At 40.3% G+C, this 18,808-nt stretch overlaps 1 protein-coding gene across 1 annotated transcript in view; it reads right to left on the reverse strand.

Annotated features, from left to right (window-relative positions):
* dnah7 (dynein, axonemal, heavy chain 7) overlaps positions 1-18,808 on the reverse strand; it is a gene marked incomplete at both ends in the record, with an annotated part of 95,715 nt that overhangs the window by 1,513 nt on the left and 75,394 nt on the right. The window contains 7 exons of the mRNA XM_083922144.1: positions 3,949-4,052; positions 4,849-5,026; positions 11,007-11,159; positions 12,930-13,160; positions 15,504-15,641; positions 17,142-17,327; positions 18,452-18,613. Coding sequence (XP_083778270.1) covers positions 3,949-4,052; positions 4,849-5,026; positions 11,007-11,159; positions 12,930-13,160; positions 15,504-15,641; positions 17,142-17,327; positions 18,452-18,613 — 1,152 coding nt within the window. The remainder of the gene's footprint in view (positions 1-3,948; positions 4,053-4,848; positions 5,027-11,006; positions 11,160-12,929; positions 13,161-15,503; positions 15,642-17,141; positions 17,328-18,451; positions 18,614-18,808) is intronic.

Consider the following 18,808-nt stretch of genomic DNA (forward strand, 5'->3'; position numbering starts at 1 on the left):
GACTGTGGGAGGAAGCCGGAGAACTCGGAGAAAACCCACACAGACACGGGGAGAACATGCAAACTCCACACAAACCCTCTTGCTGTGAGGCGACAGTGCTAACAACCAAACCATCGCACCGCCAGTACTCAATATCGCCCCAGCAAAACCAAATAAAAACTAGTCAGCGTAACGTAATCTCCACTTCTCTGACGGTTCCGCTCTGGGCTCCAGGTTTGTCTGGTGTGAACAGCTGGATTGACATGTGAGCCGAAGGGAAGAGGAAGCGTCTTTCTGTTCCGCTTTGTGTCTGGTAAACCCACTTTGAAAAGTCACACAGCAAAGTTTATGCTACCAACAGTCGAGTTTCAAACAAAATACACACCTTAGTTTACGTAGGTGAGTGAGGGGCTAAAATTAAATGAACGATTTCCATGACAACCTAGATTATTTAAAGGATATTTGGTCATATTAAGCAATTTCCAGGCGTTTCCACGACTGATATACTACTCTCAAAATTTCCTGGTTTTTCAGGACGCATGGGAACCCTGAGATTGTACTTAAGTTCCAAACACCACGACACAAAACACAGTGGACACTAACCTGGATCTCCATTTGTTCTCCAAACACTAATTTACAAATTGAGACTTTGGGGACATAAACTTCTAAAACAATAGCATTAAGAAGGAAGAGTCCCCTTGGGCTATTAAGAAGTCTTGGTTATGCAAAAGGGATAAACTGGGCCACTCAAAAAAACATCTTTATAAAAACCAAAACTGTTTGTTGAGTTACAGCCAGAAAAGTATTCATCTGGTTCCATAACAGCGCCTCTGTGCAGATTTGCATTTCAAAGCCAACCACAGCAGCCTCTGTTGTGATACAACCCCCCCCCCCCACACACACATATATAATAAACATATTTTTAATTAAGTTCCACTCTTGTCAAAAAAGGATTCTGTTAATAACTTGCCCTGAAATGTCTGAATATTAAAAAAAGTCAGTCTTGTGCATTATTCATAATCACTGAATGCATTGTGAAGAGGGGAGCGCAGGGGGAGACTAAAAAGAGAGGGGAAACTTGATCAGTCGTCGCTCTCTGCCACTGGCACTCTGTTCCATCACTCTGTCAGTCTGCTTTCATATACCGTATCAAACTCTGTTAATTAATAAAAGGATGTTAGAGCAAAGGAGCTCGGCTTCCTGCAGGCACAATGTAAAATAAGAAGTGCTGAAGCTGCTGCTCACTATCCCGTCCAGAGAACAAGGAGCTGTGAACATCCTCCTGGGTAGAGCTGCAGCTACAGTATGCTGCTTGTTGTTCACGTTTTCCTCCAAGACTCACAATATTGGTCTCTGATTAAAAAACAAACAACAGCCGGCTCGTAGGAGTTTACGAGCTGAATCATGATGGAATCTGCCTCATTTTCATCATTTGAAACGTGAACAACAGATATTATCGTTCCTCTCTTGTGATGCCCAGAGAGATTCACAGAATCAATAAACCTCCTCCCCTCAAACTTTATGTAACAATGTTGTGCAACAAGGATTTTTTTCTTTTGACTGGGTGTCTGCAGTGTTATATGTTACAAAGTTCCATGTTAGTGTGGGGATTTTTAATCATGAAGTGTTTATTTCTGACACAATATAGTTGAAGTTTTGTTAGTACTCGCCGTGCACGTATAGAAGTTAAACAAAAATGATTTAGCATACTTTCACATTATTATCAATTTAACACAGATGGCGTAATTAAAGGATGTTGCAGATCAGCTCCAGGTTAAAACTAGGAGCAGTAAAATGAAAAGGGATCTGCCCCAGGAAGTGGAAGTTGCAGAGTAGGGAGTGTTCTTTCTACAGGAGCTGGTAGTTCACTGGGGGAACAGTGTGACCAGGGGGCGAAGGATTCAACCAGGGACTGCCTCTGCAACATTCTGAACCAATCACAACAACCCAATGAACTTGAACTGCTGTATAAATGATTTATGAAGGGGGGGCTTTCGGCGCTCTTTCTCGCTCCCTGGTTGCAGCAACAGTTTGGCTGAAAGTCAGGACGACTGCTATTTCTGACCCCAGAGAGAGTCCTTGGCCAAGAGGAAACTTGGAAACTTGAATAAACTTTTTTAAACTTTAAAAAGTACTCTGGTTTTCCTTGAGTAAGAACACGAAATTAGACTAATTAAGTCATAGATAATAATGATAATAGCATTTCCCTCCAAGAACCACTGAACTATCGCCACCTGCACCGTGTCACTGGAGGAGATATCGACTCGAGAGACACTGAAGTGGTGGAGTGTGTCTCTGTCCTGCTCGCAGTCAGATCTTTCCAAAAGGTTGCACAGACCTGTCAGGTACCCTCGTGGTTTTCTATTCACCTTTCTTTCATGAACATGGAGAGCAGATTTACAGATTCTGAGCTGTAAACTGGCTTTGCAATGATGCTCAAGTCAATACATTCAAAGGAAGTGTGTTCTCTGGACATTATCGCAAACATGCAAGCAATCGCAAAGGGATTTTCATTTTTGGTATCACAAAAGTACTCTAACAAGGGACTGTTCTCGGTAGGTAATGCTGTAACGTAACTAGTTATTTTTTTAATGGCAGTGATCTTGTAACTAGTTACTTTTAAAAGAAACATTACCCAACACTGTTCACCATACACTGCCATGGAATCTCATATTAAAGTGTTATTCTTGCACAAACTCAGCAACACTGATTATCTCGGGGCAGTACGGTGAAGGCATTAAAACGTCTTTTTTAACCACTAATACTGCTGAAAATAACAGCAAACCTCTGCAGTAGCATGAGAAGAGTCCCTACACAGAAAACAAAGCACCAATGGGCTCCTTCCTTTTGGATTGACTTTGGTAATCCACTTGAATGGACTTTACTATGAGAGGAGAGGGTACAGGGGCCAGTAGGTAAGTCTTTAAAACACTCTTTTAATAATCTCTGGGTTCACTAACTACGTTGTTGTTGCTTCGTTTTCTGTCTCAAGACTGTTCTCATGCTACTGCAGAGGTTTTGTGTTGTTTTGAGCAGGATTAGTGGTTAAAAAAAGTTGTTTTAATGCGTTCAACTTAATGCCCAAACTTTCTCCGTTAATAGTTATTACACGATGGCTTATTTGTTGTATGTAAGTGCCGAAATAGACCATGGGATGATTTTGCACTGGAATTACACATGCGCACGTGTACGAGCATGAGCACGAGCACGAGCACGAGCACGAGCACGAGGCCTACGCCGTCTCTGACATTATTTTATGTACGCCTGTTCGGACATGAAAAAAAAAAAAAAAGATGGACCATGCGCAGACATTTAAAACAATGGTGGCGAAAGGTTCACGTTGGTGTGATGCAAAGGTGGAGTGTTTACTGCAGATTTGGTCGGATGAAAATATTTAAAAACATTCGGACAAGACGCACAAAAGGGGTCTATGGAAAGATTTTTAAACAAAGTGCGCATCACGGTGACGTCAATCAATGCGTGTGACGTGTTACGGCGTGAAGACGTATGGACAGGCAAGAAGCATTCGCGCAAGGCCCGGGCAGTGTGAGTACAAACAGGCCTGGCCCGCGGGGGGAGAGGGAGGGGGGGACAAGTACCTTAAAGCACGGGGCACGGTACGGACGGACAGTGTGAGTGCGCCCTTAGAGTATCAAAATCTTACTCCTTGTAACTTATGAGAAAATACAACCTTAAATTGTAGATGGATAAAAATTTACGTATTTAAGTAAAATATTATCATTAAATAATATATTAATTATTATTTAAAAGTTGAGTTTAAAAACCCTTGACTATGACTTCCAAAAAAAATCTATTACTCTAAAGCCAACATAAGAATATGGATTGGTAATGGCAAAACAAAACAAATTAGAGGAAGTTGTCAGACGTGCACACGTCAGGCTGCGAGGCTGAATGATTGAAGCGGAAGTTCTAATCAATATCTGTGTGCTGAGTGTGCTCCTCGCTCACCACAGGCATGGGGTCATGCAGTACTTTGGGGTAAGACTCAGCAAGAAGTTTGGTCTTCCTGTCCCAGCGGGCGCCATCCAGAAACAGACCTCTAATGTACACACCTGATAGTCACACACACAAACAGGGACAATTCAGAGGAATAAGAAAGGTTAGTGTTACTATAAGATACACATTACCGACTAACTTCTACGAACTCTCCATGACCTCCAGTCGAAAAGAACCATGACTAGGATTTATGTTGGCTCTTCCGCAAACAGTAAAACTTTATGAACCAAGCTGAACTGACCTCTGTGCTGTAACACGGCCTTTTCATAAAGCATGAGCTCTCCTATTAATATGGTGGGGTAAACAGGGAGAGATTTAAAGATAACTGACTGTTATCCTGTCAGTATCACACATCCAAATGCACAAACACACTGTGCGATTTGTAGCTTGGCAGTATAAGCTGTGTAAGTGTGCGGGGCCCCAGCTGGAGACTGATTGAGGGTGAGGCTTTATGTGAGACTGACTGAGAATCTCACAGCAGAGCTCGAGGCACAGCGAGGGGTTGACCGAGGCCTGCATGTAGACAAGAGGCAGGGAGGCTCTGCTTTAACTCTCTTTTGCACTCTGCCTCTTTTATAAAGTCAGTTTCATTTTTTTGTTTCTTTTCTCTGTCCTCTGCTTATGTCCCTCCTATTTCACTTTCTGCTTTGAAACGGCTTTCTGCTTTTCACCCCCTTTTTAATCTCTTCTTTTGTTCTTCCTCCTTCGACTGGAGATGGTTTTTCAAAAAGAGTTATTCATCACATCAAAAGCTATCTTTATATCATACTTTTACCATTAAATCGTCCCTCCTGCTCTGTAAAAACACCCTTTCTCATCCTATCCTCTCCACTATCCCAGTTAGTATCCTACCATCCTCTGGGGGCCGCTTGTATGGTTTCTCATCCAGGACCTCAAAGTCGAAGCCGAGCAAATCAATAGGGACGGTGTGTTTCCTGGCATAGTTCTGCTGGCTGCCTGTAAGGAAGGCTTGGGTGAAGAAGAATCCAGATACCCAGAATATAGCAGGTGTACCCTGATCATACCAGTCCTGAAAAAACAGCAGAGAAGAGAAGAGAAGAGAGTGCAGTGCGCTAGACATACATAACCTCAGAGACTCCTCTGGGTTAACCTTATCTGGCCCCGACTAGCAAGTACAACACAGTGATTTAGGTAGTGAAACGAGTCAGCTGTTCTTTGTGCATTGTGGCATTTTCAACACGAGTGACAGGAATAAATAGAAAAAGGCTTGGTCGACAGAAGTTCGACTCAAAACCACTTGCCGCAGTTAGGACATTTCAATAAAAAAAATGCAATCTGTCACATGCTGATAGGACATGGTGTAAGCTTCAGGTGATTATACACTAATAAAAAACATACTTCTATTCCATTTCTGCTGATAGATGCACACATACATTCTACACACTGCTCCTTTACCATATATGCTATTATTTCCATACCAAGAGGGTCAAACACAGAGATTATTATTCATAGATGCTGATAGTCACTGTCTCTATTTTGTCAGGAAGGACACTTGCCGAACAACCATGCCGGAGTTCTTAACTTTTGGAGTAAGTAATGTCCATTTTATGCAAGATTTATGAGGTAACAGTAATTAAAGTAAGTAAGTAAAGCACCTGTGTAGGCTTAAATGTCTTGGAATAATTATTATACTGAAACTAATGTTTTTACTTTCAACTCTTGTTACAATAGCAAATAATCACATTCTCTAAAATGTCAAGGTATTCTTTTAGGAAAACATGTTGTCTCAGAAACAAATCCTGTGACTAGTTCAGACACACAGTACATTCTTCTCATCCCACTGAGTTATGAACAGGAGGAATGCCTTCCTGTGGGAAAAAAAGGGAGACTTGGGAACTGATTGTGGATGAGACTCACATGATGATATCACATGTTTCCTGTACTAACCCTACCCATGAGTGAAAAAAATACTAAATCCCCTTACCTCCTACGTGTTGAAAAGTGGAATGAAGTCGTCTTGTGTAACTTAAAAGTTTACAACTTAAAGTGAAATTCCAGTGTAAACTCATCCCAGGCTCTTTTTAGGCAAAAACACTCATCAAATAAGCCTAACAGCCGAATGCACCTAACAAGATTAGCTTGGGTCGGCAAATTGAAGGCATTAAAACTGCTTTTTTAACCACTAATACTGCTCCAAATCACACCAAACCTCTGCAGTAGCATGAGAAGAGTCCTTACACATTAACCTCTTCTTCCCTGAGTCCGTTTTTGAGGTTCCTGCTCGAAAATGACATGCTCAGAATAAATAGGGTATATCACTGTAATTACAAGCTTTATGTGCATTATCTTGGTATTACAATAAAGGTTACACATGTGAGATGGCATCAGAAGTGTAAGCAGCACTATTAATGCAAGTGTGTCAGAGTAAATGCAGATGGAACAAAGCAAAAATGGAAGAATTTCTTCCCTCGCCAAAAAAAAATTGTCATTTTATATAAATATCCCTTTGAAAATAATGCCACAGTAGCCAAAAAACTCAATAAAGCCATGGAACAACATCTGGACATCACCTGTGAGAAGTTTGATGCTGCTGAAATAAAGCAGAGGAACAATTATAGAGGTCTTATTGAAGAAATATATAGGCGTCCTCAAGTTTGGCATATTTGGCACGATTTGGCACAACTTGGCACCATTAGTGCCATTTGAGATTTCTTAGGTACCACGTTGTAAAATTAATTTAATTTAATTTAAATGTCATTTTGGATCTAAGAGAAAACAGTTTTTGAAGAAAATAAAATAATAATAAATAGGACCCCCCCCCCCTACACACACACACATAAACACTACAAAAGAACTACATTTGTCTCCAAAAGGGTCAGATTACTGTATTCACTATAAAACAACAATAACTGTAATAATATAATAATAGTAGGGACATAGTAATTAAAATAGTAACAATAATGATGGAAATCAGCAACAGCAACAACAACAATGTGCCACTACAAAGTGCAATAGCAAAGTGCTGGCCAAAATATTCTGCAAACAACTATTTACAAGACACAGATCCGTGGCTTGCACAGCCACAGGAAGATAAAGTGCATAAAAGCAGCAGAACAGCGAGTGTCAGTCCGTGTATTCACGCCAGCCTCAGTCCGTCACCGTGCGTCACAGCGCTAACGGCGCTAGCGCGCTAGCGCCGTTAGCGCGACAGAGTCCCTTTGCCCTTACGCGGGGCTATATCTTCCGTCCACATTGGTCAATCTTGAAGCATGACACCTCGTTGGAATCGTAAGAACCAATAGAATCAAGTTGTGAGCGTTTTTTTCACTTAAACCACACGACTAGCGAATCACAAAGGGATAAGGACGAGCTACACTACATGACGGACAGGCGCTATGACCCAATCAGAGCCTTTTAAAAGCGGGCTTAGAAGGTCAAAGAAGCCGGAAAGACCTCCAAAGCATGCTGGGAGATGTTGTCCTTCCATTTCAGCGGTTTTTATTTCTGTGGATTAAACTTTTCACTGTGATACTGCAAAGGTAAGACAGCATTTCTGGTTTTGGTTTTCAAATGCGCTTGTTGTTTTCTGTCATATTTGGCTGCTGGATCAGTGAAACTTGGTCGTAGAGTGATAAAAATAGTATTTTTGGAACGTGTGGAGACTCTGCTATGGAGTGGATGCAGTGAAATCTTGCTGATATCAGAGCAGCCACTGTGCCAGCTTTATTTGTCTGTGTTGCTCTTATTTCTGTTTTTTCGCCTCATATTGTTTGATTGCTCGCTGTTGTAACTGTGTTTGTTGGTCATACAAATGGTTTATATGAGCATGTAGAAGAGATTCTTAGCTTTCTGGTGGTATCCAGCATGTGTGTCTGTATGCAAGCTACATGTTGCTGCAGAGGGGGATGTTGTTATACTATCTGATTGCCCCCGCCGGCGGGGGCTTCAGGGAAGAAGAGGTTAACCGAAGCACCAACAACGTAGTTAGAGAACCAAGAGAGAGTTATTAAAAGAGTGTTTTAAAGACTTACCAACTGGCCCCTGTATCAGCTCCTCTCATAGTAAAGTCCATTCTAGTGGATTACCAAATTCAACTCAAAAGGAAGGAGCCCATTGATTTATTCCAGCAAAACAAGTTAACGTTGTGGTCTGTTATTTTGTGGACATGGTAAGAAAGTGTCCAGTACGGTGCGGTAGATGAGGGATGGGGAATCCTCCATAGCAGTCACACAGTGCGTTGCGGTATTCAATGCTTCCAGGCTGAGGCACAAAATGTCACTCTGTTGGCAGCATAAACATTCACAGTACCCATAGGCACACCAAAAAATGCCCACACACCGAGACTGCTCCACCTCCACCGCTGGCTGTTCTCCCATCCTCCGACTCCTTCCATCCTGTTGTTGCAGCTCTTCCTTTGTGTAGTCTGGCTCAAACAGGTATGGGCACCCATCGAAATCGTGGAAATCACCTGTCTTCTTGAATTCTGTTGACTCAACCATTTCGTTTCATATGTTTGATTGTTCAATCTTGCCGTCTAGTAATGCTTGGACACTAACGTGAGTCACTGTGAGCTAAAGTTACCTGTAGCTCCTTCCAGCAACACACGCCCCTACCTCCTGAGATCTTGCGTAATGTTTCGGTGCTGCAGGGAACGCTGTGTGGGACTTTTCAAAACCTTTTACCATCTATTATTAACTTTTATATTGAACCAAATTGCCACACACCACACCATTTACATATTTACTGAAATTAATCATCAGTGGGCTCCTTCCATTTGGATTGCATTTGGCAATTGACTTGAATGGACTTTATACTTTAGAGTTGAGCTGGTACCGGGGCCAGTTGGTAAGTCTTTCAAAACACTCTTTCAATAAACTCCGGGTTCGCTAACTATGTTGTTGGTGCTTAATTTTATGTGTAAGGACTCTTCTCATGCTACTGCAGAGGTTTGGTGTTATTTGGAGCAGTATTAGTGGTTAAAAAAGCTGTTTTAATGCGTTCAGCTTGCTGCCCAGAGCTAATCACTGAAAGCCGCATTCGGCTGTTAGCGACTCTGCGGGATATCCACGTTAATAGTTCATACACGAAAAAAAAATGTTTTGATGGCTTATTTGATAAGTGTTTTTTCCTAAAAAGACCCTGGGGTGATTTTACACCAGAATTTTACTTTAAGGCAGGGTTCAAGTTCACTATTAGGGCAGAGTTGTCACTGATATAACTTTTTTATGTGACACTAGCTCTTCGCCGCCGAGAGGTCAAGAGATTGGTATTGTCTATGACAAGTTGCACTGAAGTAGTTCTGGAGGCACCCCTTACCAACAGACTATGTAGGTTTTTCCTTGATTTGTTTTTATCTGTACACCTAACATCACAACTGCAAAATCACCCTACAATCATTATGCAAACTACAATGTAGGATATCATGAATACACTAACAATCTATTTTTTAGGTCACATGCTCTGAAGGTCAAGGATCTGGTAGAATTTAAGACATCAAGCATAAATAATATAAAAAGCAAGAAACAATTTACTTCCGGGCAACATTCAAGAAATGTTCTCAGACAGAGAGGGAGGTTATAATTTAAAAGGAAACTTTAATTTAAAAAAAATGAAACAGTGCGGTTGTAGCACTCCAAATATCCAAATTTGAATTAATTCAAGAAGATATAAAAAACAATTATTTTTGAGAGGTAAAGTGGAGAGGAAGGGTTGGTCGAATGACTGTGAGACAATGTACATAAAAGCATTGAGGTGTATGTTTGTTAAATATGATTTAACTGTTATGGAGAAGGGGTAGGACCAGTTAGGTGAAAACATCTTTCTACTCTACTTCTTCTCTATGTAATATATCCTGTTGTTTATGTGAATCTGTAAGTGTACTGTCCATTTTATTTGTTACTGTTGTTTTTTTACCTTTTCCTTCTTTCACTTATTTATTTTTGACTATTTATTACTGAGCCCATATATTTCTTTTGTTTTTTCACCATCTGATTTGAACACAGTCGACCACTCTGCTTTCTCTTTAGGTTTAGATAGAGATAGCTACCTGTAGTTTCAGAATTATTTATGATTTCAATGGTTGTAGGTTGTCAAGATAGTAATAGGTAATATCCAGTCCTCTTTTGCAATATATATATATATATATATATATATATATATATATGCGATATATCACTCAGACTTAAGATTCATCACTGTAGAAAGTTACTGGACCATCACCACCACCACCACTATAACAAAGAACAAACTTACCTGCTCTGTCAGCGAGGAGAGATCAGCATCTGTTCCTTTGTATTTATAAAGCTATTCAACAAAAGCTCATCCCCTATCTCTCAGCCCTGCTTTCTTGGGATACTGGTGGCTCAAAGACATGGCTCACCCTGCAAGTGCCAATTGTTTGTACAGCTAGGAAGATCTGCTTTTTTGTTACTGTGCACCCCACATACAAAACAAAACTTTGACCTGATCAAAAAGTTGACCTTGGTAATACCGCTTAGACAATTCTAAGGCAGATGCTATTTCCACCCTGGTACAAATATCAATGTATGCTATTAGTACCCGGGTGTCGGTAGCCAACAATGCTATTTTCATCCTTTTTTTTTGCCTAATCTTGACCAAGTAATTTTGTTTTCTAAATCTAACCAAACTGAAAAAATAATAAGTCAACAAAATTTTTAATTCCATTCCAGGCTGGATGCAAACCATGATCTCCTGGGTGAAAGGCCAATGTTTAACCCACTCACCAACAGTTAACTACCACAACACTACACTTGTCGCTCCTGACGCGGTGGATGAGGGGTCAGGTGTAAATAACAAGGAAAGGCTATTTTCACCCGGATGTAAACAGACACTCTGCAATTCTAATGTTTAACTACTAATCTATTTGATCATCACTGTCATTGCTTTTAATTTTTTCTTGTTATTTTTGATAAAGCCATATCTATTTATTGTATTGCTTTGTTGATTTTAGTTGTGTCTGCATTTATTTTATGTACCTTGGCACCATTAAAAATATGGGTTCTCCCTCAATGTGATTTCTGAGTTTTTACCTGTAAGAACTTGAGTCGTTCCAGAAAGTCATTGACGTAGCTTCCAAGTGGTTTGAGGCTGGGGTAGGACTTTTTCATCCACATCCCTGGGATACGACCTGTCAAGATGCTGCTAACCACCTCCTCCAGCTCTGCAGACATCACCACCAGCCCCTGCACCACAACACACACTTGCAAATACTCATAATTACCCACACACATGTGATTAAATTCCGCACGACTTGAAAATGTGAAGTTGTTCTAGCCCTGTTCTAGCATTAAAATTGAACGTGAGATAAATTCAGTCTTGTCACTTAAAAATCTCTGTGGAGATATGGCAACTCTTATGTGCTCTATAGGGGGCCTTTGATTCAAGCATGAAAGGTGATGTGCTCATGCTTCCTGACTCTGTATGCTCTGTGTGTGGAGTGTTTATAAATGGTATAAAGAGATGCACGTATGTACTCAGGCATGTTTTAAATGTGGATTAATTAGGAGTGCAATGGCTCACATATTCATGCACATATGTTAAGATGACGTTCTGTTTGGTCTTAAGTTCACAACACTATGAACTAAGTCATTATAGTCTTCTCTGTCTCATGCAGTCCAATTAGAGGATATGTCTTGCCATTTGCAAAATCTCCAAATTTTTGGAAATACAATGGTAGTAATTATTTTGCCTGAGGATGTTATGGCCTAAGTAGATACTTTCAGTTCTTCAAGTGTGTCTCTTGGTGGCAATTTAACCCCCCCTCCCAACACTGATTAAAATTATATTAAGGCTTTAAGATAGCTATATTTGGGAGTCTGCTAATTGTCAAGAGTCTTAGCTCATCACAGGCAGCAGTGGTGTTACTGCCAACTACTTAACCTCCCCTACTACTTAGGCTCCCTCCCTCTTGTTTTTGTACGGATCCAATCACTGCAAAACCACAATCAAAGTTTCAAACTATTCCTTCAGAAAAGTGACATCATATTCACATATTTTTGTGCCAAGGCTGGGGAACATTCTCCATCTTTACGTAGACATTGTGAGCATGTTCACATGTTGGCGTTTGCATTTAGCTCAAAGCACCTAAGTTCAGCCTCAGTATGCCTGTAGGTTATACTGTACAGTCTGTGGCCTCGGCAAAAGGAAGTGGTATGAATAGATAATGGCGGCAGGAATGTAGAAACTGTATCTAGTAGTGTGGGCTCAGTTATTTTCTATGCTGCAGAGAATAAGAGTGCTTTCTGAGAGAAGGTCAAGAGCACTAGGTAATGATTTAGAGATTTAGGGGGCTGCTTCACTCCTGTCATTCCCACAGGATCAACAACATTTCTATCATGTATCCATTTCAGTTTTTCTACGGCTCATTGCTTTATACCTTTAACTAGTGCATACTCTAACATCAGTTCTTGTAAGATACGAAATAGAATAACATACTGTACAAAGATTTACAAGAGGAAGCAGATATTCCGTTGGTTAATTTCTACAAATTGCCCTAAACGTTCACAATTACAGTCTGAGTGTTTCCTTGTAATAGCAAATGTTGGTGTTAGATGAGTGCATTTGGAGGGTTGTGCTGGCTGCCTACAGTATCTGTTTTCTTAGGATGTATTAGCAGAGTTTCCTGTGTAATCATTCAGTAGAAGTGGGCTTCCTCTGATCGAAATATTGCTTTCACTGCACAGAAATGTGAAATCAATGATGATTCATTATTAGGCCTTACTGTTTATCTAAAACAAATACATTTACTGTACATTTCAGTGCATTTGGCCATACATAATGCTTTAAGTATCCAAACAATAAGGATCCCTGGGAATGAGAGTTCAAAATCAAACAACTCCTCACCCTTAATGAACATGAATTTAAGGGGAATTCCGAATACAAATCTCACATGCAGATGGTGTAATCATTTAATAAAGTTTTAGATTCCAACTCCTTCTCTACCCCCTGTGTACCTTTATGGCCTTCTGAATGTTGACACAGGAGTCTCGGATGGTGCAGAGCAGGTTGTTGAAGCGGCCCATCTCCTGTGCCAGAACTGTGTTCATGCTCTGATTGTAGCTGGTGGGAAAGCGCCTCATCACTGCCTCCAAGTCGAAGTCTGCAGGCAGCTTGCTCAGGATGTCAGCTGCCACATCAAAGACCATGTCATCTGAGGATTTGGCATCTCCGCCTGAAGAGCGGGACTGATCAGAGACACAGAGCGACAGAGGACGGATAAGAAAAGGGAGGCAGGACTTGTGGCTTGGATCGGTTTGACAGTTCATCATTTTTGGAGGTAATACTCTTTCGCTGTTTTTGACTTGTCAAAGGATGTATTCCCTCTTTCAGGACTCTTTTGCATTGGGGCTATTTTGATCCCGAAAAGACCCTGATGATAAGAGGTTCTGACTTCTGACTTGATTTGTTTATATTATATCATCTTAGTGCCAGATTGATTTAGATGTATGTTGAAAGGACACAAGCTTACCCAGAATATCATGTCATATGATTTACCTCTTAATTTGACCTTCTCTTCCTTAAAGTTAGTCGTTTCTCTAAAAAATACCTTTTTTTCATATTTGCTGAAACTGTCGAACACTCCGCTACAGCTTTAAAATGTATGTACTTTAATGAATGTACTAGGAGAAACACAAAATACAAGTGTGAACCTGGAAATAAGAATACTGTGATATGACCCCATGCATTTGTAGATATTTCTCAGGCTAGCCTACAGCTACATCTGTAACAACACTGATAATAAGATTCTAAGCATATACAGTACTTACTGGAATCCTTCTGTGAACAAAATCACAGAATCACCAATACACACACACACACACACAAACACGCGGAGCCTCAGAAGATGGAAGGCTTCAGAAACATTTCGCCTAATTTCTTCCACACAGTAATTCGACACAATCTTATCAACAATTCTAATAATCATTCATGCTGATAATTATGCACTCTAATCTGTGATTCTTCCGCTTTCCTCTCAGTCCAACTTGCATCACTTACCTATGTGATGCTCAGTCACTAGCCAGCGGTAATGGATAATCATTGGCTAATGGCATTGAGGTTACAGTAGGGGAATGACAAATAGCTGTTTCATTCCATTTGAAGCGTCTCCCTGTTTATCGGTCATTGAGACGGATGGGGCTGTGTTAGATGCTAATAAAGTCCACACATGACTGAAGCCATTATTAATCTTGTTGAAAGGAGTTTATATGAATAAATGCCAGACTCCATTGAGCTCTAATTTTAACTTGAAGGTGGAAATGGAAATCATTTTCTGTTTGTTTGTAGCAAGCCAGAATTGTAATAAACTTTGGTATTTGTGACGGTATTTGTACACTGTATATTAATAGCTTGAAGATATTAAATCAGAGGAATTAGAATGTATAGCATGCACAAAGAGCATGTGTACGACACTCAGTCTATATGTAGATCACTTGTACTTGTTTAATATAAAGTGTGATTCTCACAAGAATTTAGCATAGTGAGAAATCTTCACTACGTGGGAGGCACTGCTCTGTATCTTCAAATAAATAAATGGATACATGGCTAAATGAATATCCCTTCCCACTTTGCAGGAGAAGCTGTACTTCAAGTTGGTCTTGATGCAAAATCTCTTAAATTTGATTTAAAGCAAATATTGACTGGAGCCAGAGGGTGGTAAGATATAATCCTCAACAAGCTAACCTAGTCTTACTCTACAGAGTTGAGAGATAATGATGTGGGATCACACAGCAGCACCAGAGCCGCTCTGAGCCATACAGTGTCAAAGGAAGAAAACCTAATAGGAGTTCTTTGAGAAGTCTCTCTACAAACAACTGAAATATTTATTTATATTTTTCTCTTTAATCAATGTTGCATAGTACATTTTTATGTGGGGCGATAAAATATTTAATGCTGGCAAGGACACTTATAAAGGATGGTGAAAACTCAAGGGAAGCATTTTGATGCTGTGTGAGACAGTAATTTCTGTCTTCTCTCTTTGTACATATGTTTTAATGTGTGTACTCCAGCCTATATTTGTGTGTGTGTATGTGAATGTCTATAATTTAAAAATCTACCAGCTGAGTAGTGACACTCCAACTGAGCATCTGGGATATGGGCCAAGAGGGGTTGCGCTGGTATAAGAAGCGACCCAGGGCTGCTGGCACTGAAGATCAGTGAACTTTGTTTTTCACCTCTACTCATGCCAGGCCACAGTGCTGTTCCATGTCTGTTATGTCTTGCCCATGGTCATTATACTCCAGGTCATTAAAAAACATAATAAGGAATTCAGGATTATGTCGCAGTGTGAAATTCTGGTCAAAACTATTATTACAACCAATAGCTTAAAAAAGGAAATCTGAGCAATAAACTTAAAATTAGGAAGTTGCAATGGTTCAAATGAAATACTTAACATATGATAGTACTCTTGTTTGCTTGTGTGTGTGTGTGTGTGTGTGTGTGTGTGTGTGTGTGTGTGTGTGTGTGTGTGTGTGTGTGTGTGTGTGTGTGTGTGTGTGTGTGTGTGTGTGTGTGTTTATGTGTGGATTTACCTGTGTAAGCAAGATGCTGTTAAACAGTAGCTGTGTCTCTGCCTGATCTTTGGTGATATCTGCATTGGCGTTCATGCCAAAAATCTCCGGTGACGGGTTGAGTGGCAGCGACTTGGTGTATTCTAAGTAGCTGTTGTACTGCAACCAAGATGCAGAAAACACAGGAAAGTAAGAACGCAACATCAGGAAACATCTCGAGTAATAACACTCATTGAAAAACAAGTTGGCTCCTTAGATTGCTGACATTTATTATAATGACTATGTAAATGTGACTTCATGAATAAAAGATGTGGTTGGAGGGGGGTGCAGCACGGCAGAACAAAATGCCAAATAAAATGGAGCGCGCCATAGATTGCACTTGTGTTAACAAATATATCAACGCTTGCTGATGGTGGTTGCCTGCTGTGCCTTGTTACACACATTTTATCTCCTAATGACTTTTTAAAGGTAGCTCAACAATAGTGCTAAGCAACTGCTTAGTTTAAAAACAAACACATTAAAGTGAGTTTAACTTTTCTTGAGTTTTTAGGGCAATAATACTCCAGCACTTTGGGGAACTGATGGGTACAGGGTTAAGAAACTGTTTCGAGCTCTGCTGTCCTAACTGAAGGAAAGCCACGTTGTTGGAAGATATTAAAAGGCCGCACGTTGTAAAAAGTGAAACTTCCATGTCTGTTTTAATTATAAAGCAGGTTGCTATATAAATACTGTAGAAGTATCAATGCACTCAATCCACAGAGAAATACACACTGTCTGTATTGAGAAGCTGTGTCTTAACAAGCTGTCAGGACTTCTAGACAGTTGTGATGTCACAACTATACTATATATAGATAGAAAGCGCCTCTATAGTGTCGTTACAGTCATTCCCAGGCTGCAATGACGGTGCAGGGACGCCAACACTGCAAATGTGTGGAAAACCAAGAAATGCACACCAATCAGTAAACTGGGCTTTTTCATGTCAGACAGAGGGTGAATACTATAAATCATATAAACATGTTCTAGTAGAAACCCAAAATAAAAGAATGGACCTAAAAAATTAGCACAATGTAGAACCATTTAATAGACAATCAATATTTATATTTAAATAACAGACAGCATAACATATCTATGCTGCAGTGTACCATACCTCAAAAAAGTCAAACTATTGTGAATAAAACTAAAACACAGTGTCACTGGTGCAGAGCGAATCTCTTATATAACAGTTGTGCTGTGCAACTAGCCAGAATATGCAGGTGTCTGTAGAATAAATACTTTATTCAGATAAGGAAGTGGAGAACCAAAAGTGACAAAAGTCACCCTACTGTCAACAAATAAATCACAGACAGTTAACAAATCTGCATTTCTTAGATGATAAAAGTTAAAAAGAGCTATTTAACAGGGATTACCCTACCTCTTGTGGTAAATCTGCTGCCTGCTAAATGAGTGAGTTACAAGTCAGTTTAGTGAGGTGCTTTGCATCTCAAAACAGACTTTGCACAACAATTACTGTACTAATTTTCCCTGGCAATTACATATGGTACGGCCTCATCTCAGTACAACTCCAAGCCAAGCTGTGATAAGGAAAAATACCCCTTCTTTATGCCAAGACTAGTGTTTGTAATGATTTATAGAAATGTTGTGCGATTTTCTGTTTCTCACGTCTTCAGCAGCTGGTGCATAGTAGAGCCCACTGGGATCAAACTTGTAGTCAGGGTCCGTGATGACCTTTGAAGTGTAGAAGATAGAGAGGATCGTGCGCAGGGTCCGTCTGTCCCAGTCATCTGTCACACGGCCTCCATAATTGCACTCACCAGTCATGTAGCGGATGGCATCAAACGGCACTTCCTGTAGCAAATGAGAAATTGTGCATTTTAAACAGCAGACTAAGGATCGCCATGCACTTGGGTGTTTTAAAATGAGGGTAGCATTAAAAAACACATGATTTCAACAAGTGTTTAATTATGGCTTGTGTTGTGTGTATGTTTTTCCGAAACAGGAAACCTGGCTGAAATTCACCTCAAGACAGAGACTTGGAATGGAGACTGACGTAAAAGAAGGTGAAAGTGTAGTGGGTTTGCGGCCATTGTGGCATTTTCTGGAGGAGGATGTCACTTAGAAATTCAGCGAGCGACACTTGCTTACAAGATGAAAATGTCACTCTGTTCTAAAAAATACCCTCAGTAGTTTATTTCTGCCACTATTTCACAGCTACAGCGGAGGAACTGGAATGGTGGAGGGTTGGAGTGCTATCTGTGGAAAAATGTCAAGAGGGTTTTTGAATATAACTGATGAAAGCGAATACTTGAGTGAAGAGGAACCTACTTGTAAAAGCCAGAATGTCTATTATGGGCTTGGATGTTGAACATATACGTAGGAGTGGATGGTGTATGTACATCTCCGTGTGAGAGAGTTTTACTTTGAGCCAGATATATGTATGAGAGTGTATGTAAAGTATGTAGGATGTCATGCAATTCAGCTGAAATGATTTATGTTCATCATTGATTCCCAAAGCCCAAGATGACATTCAAAAATGTTTTGCTAAAAATAAGTAAGTAAATAAATCAGAATATATTTACATTCAAGAATATAGTTTCAGTTTATTAAAAATAACCCTGGTATGACCAAAGTATGCTGTCTTTGTATGCACTAGCCTGCATCCCACTTTTTGGAATATGGAAAACATATGATAGTGTTAAGCTGTTTTTACATTAATATGCGGCAAACGCCCCGTCAGTTGCCTATTATCAAGAGCATTTCCCAATAAAGGCTGGAGCCGATCCATAGAGACAAACAGAGACAGACAACCATTCACACTCACATTAACACCTACGGACAATATAGAGTCACCAATTACCCTAACATGTGCATGTCTTTGGACTGTGGGAGGAAGCCGGAGAACCTGGAGAAAACCCACACAGACACGGGGAGAACATGCAAACTCCACACAGAAGGGCCCCAGCCAGGATTACCTCGTACTGTTCAAGGAACATGTGTAGCTGCTGTACAGAGATCCGGAGGTCGGTCTCATTGAACTCATACGGAATGTTCCAGCCTAAAGGTCCAAACTTTCTCCTCTCCTGGGTCAGGGCGTGGAAGAAACACAGGCCGTACAGTAGTTTCTTGAATGCAGTCTGAGAGGTGAATAAGCATAAGTACAATGCATGGTCTTAGATCAATAACTAGATAAATAGAGGTGATTGTATGGTATTTCCACAGTTAAAACAAACATACTCTGAAATGCACAGAGGGGATGATAATAGACACACAGGAGCTTAGGACACCCGCTGATGTAGGCATGATACATATGCACAGCATGCCACCTAGAC

The sequence above is a fragment of the Echiichthys vipera genome (genome assembly GCF_963691815.1).
Source record: "Echiichthys vipera genome assembly, chromosome: 10".
NCBI classification, from domain to species: Eukaryota; Metazoa; Chordata; class Actinopteri; order Perciformes; family Trachinidae; genus Echiichthys; species Echiichthys vipera.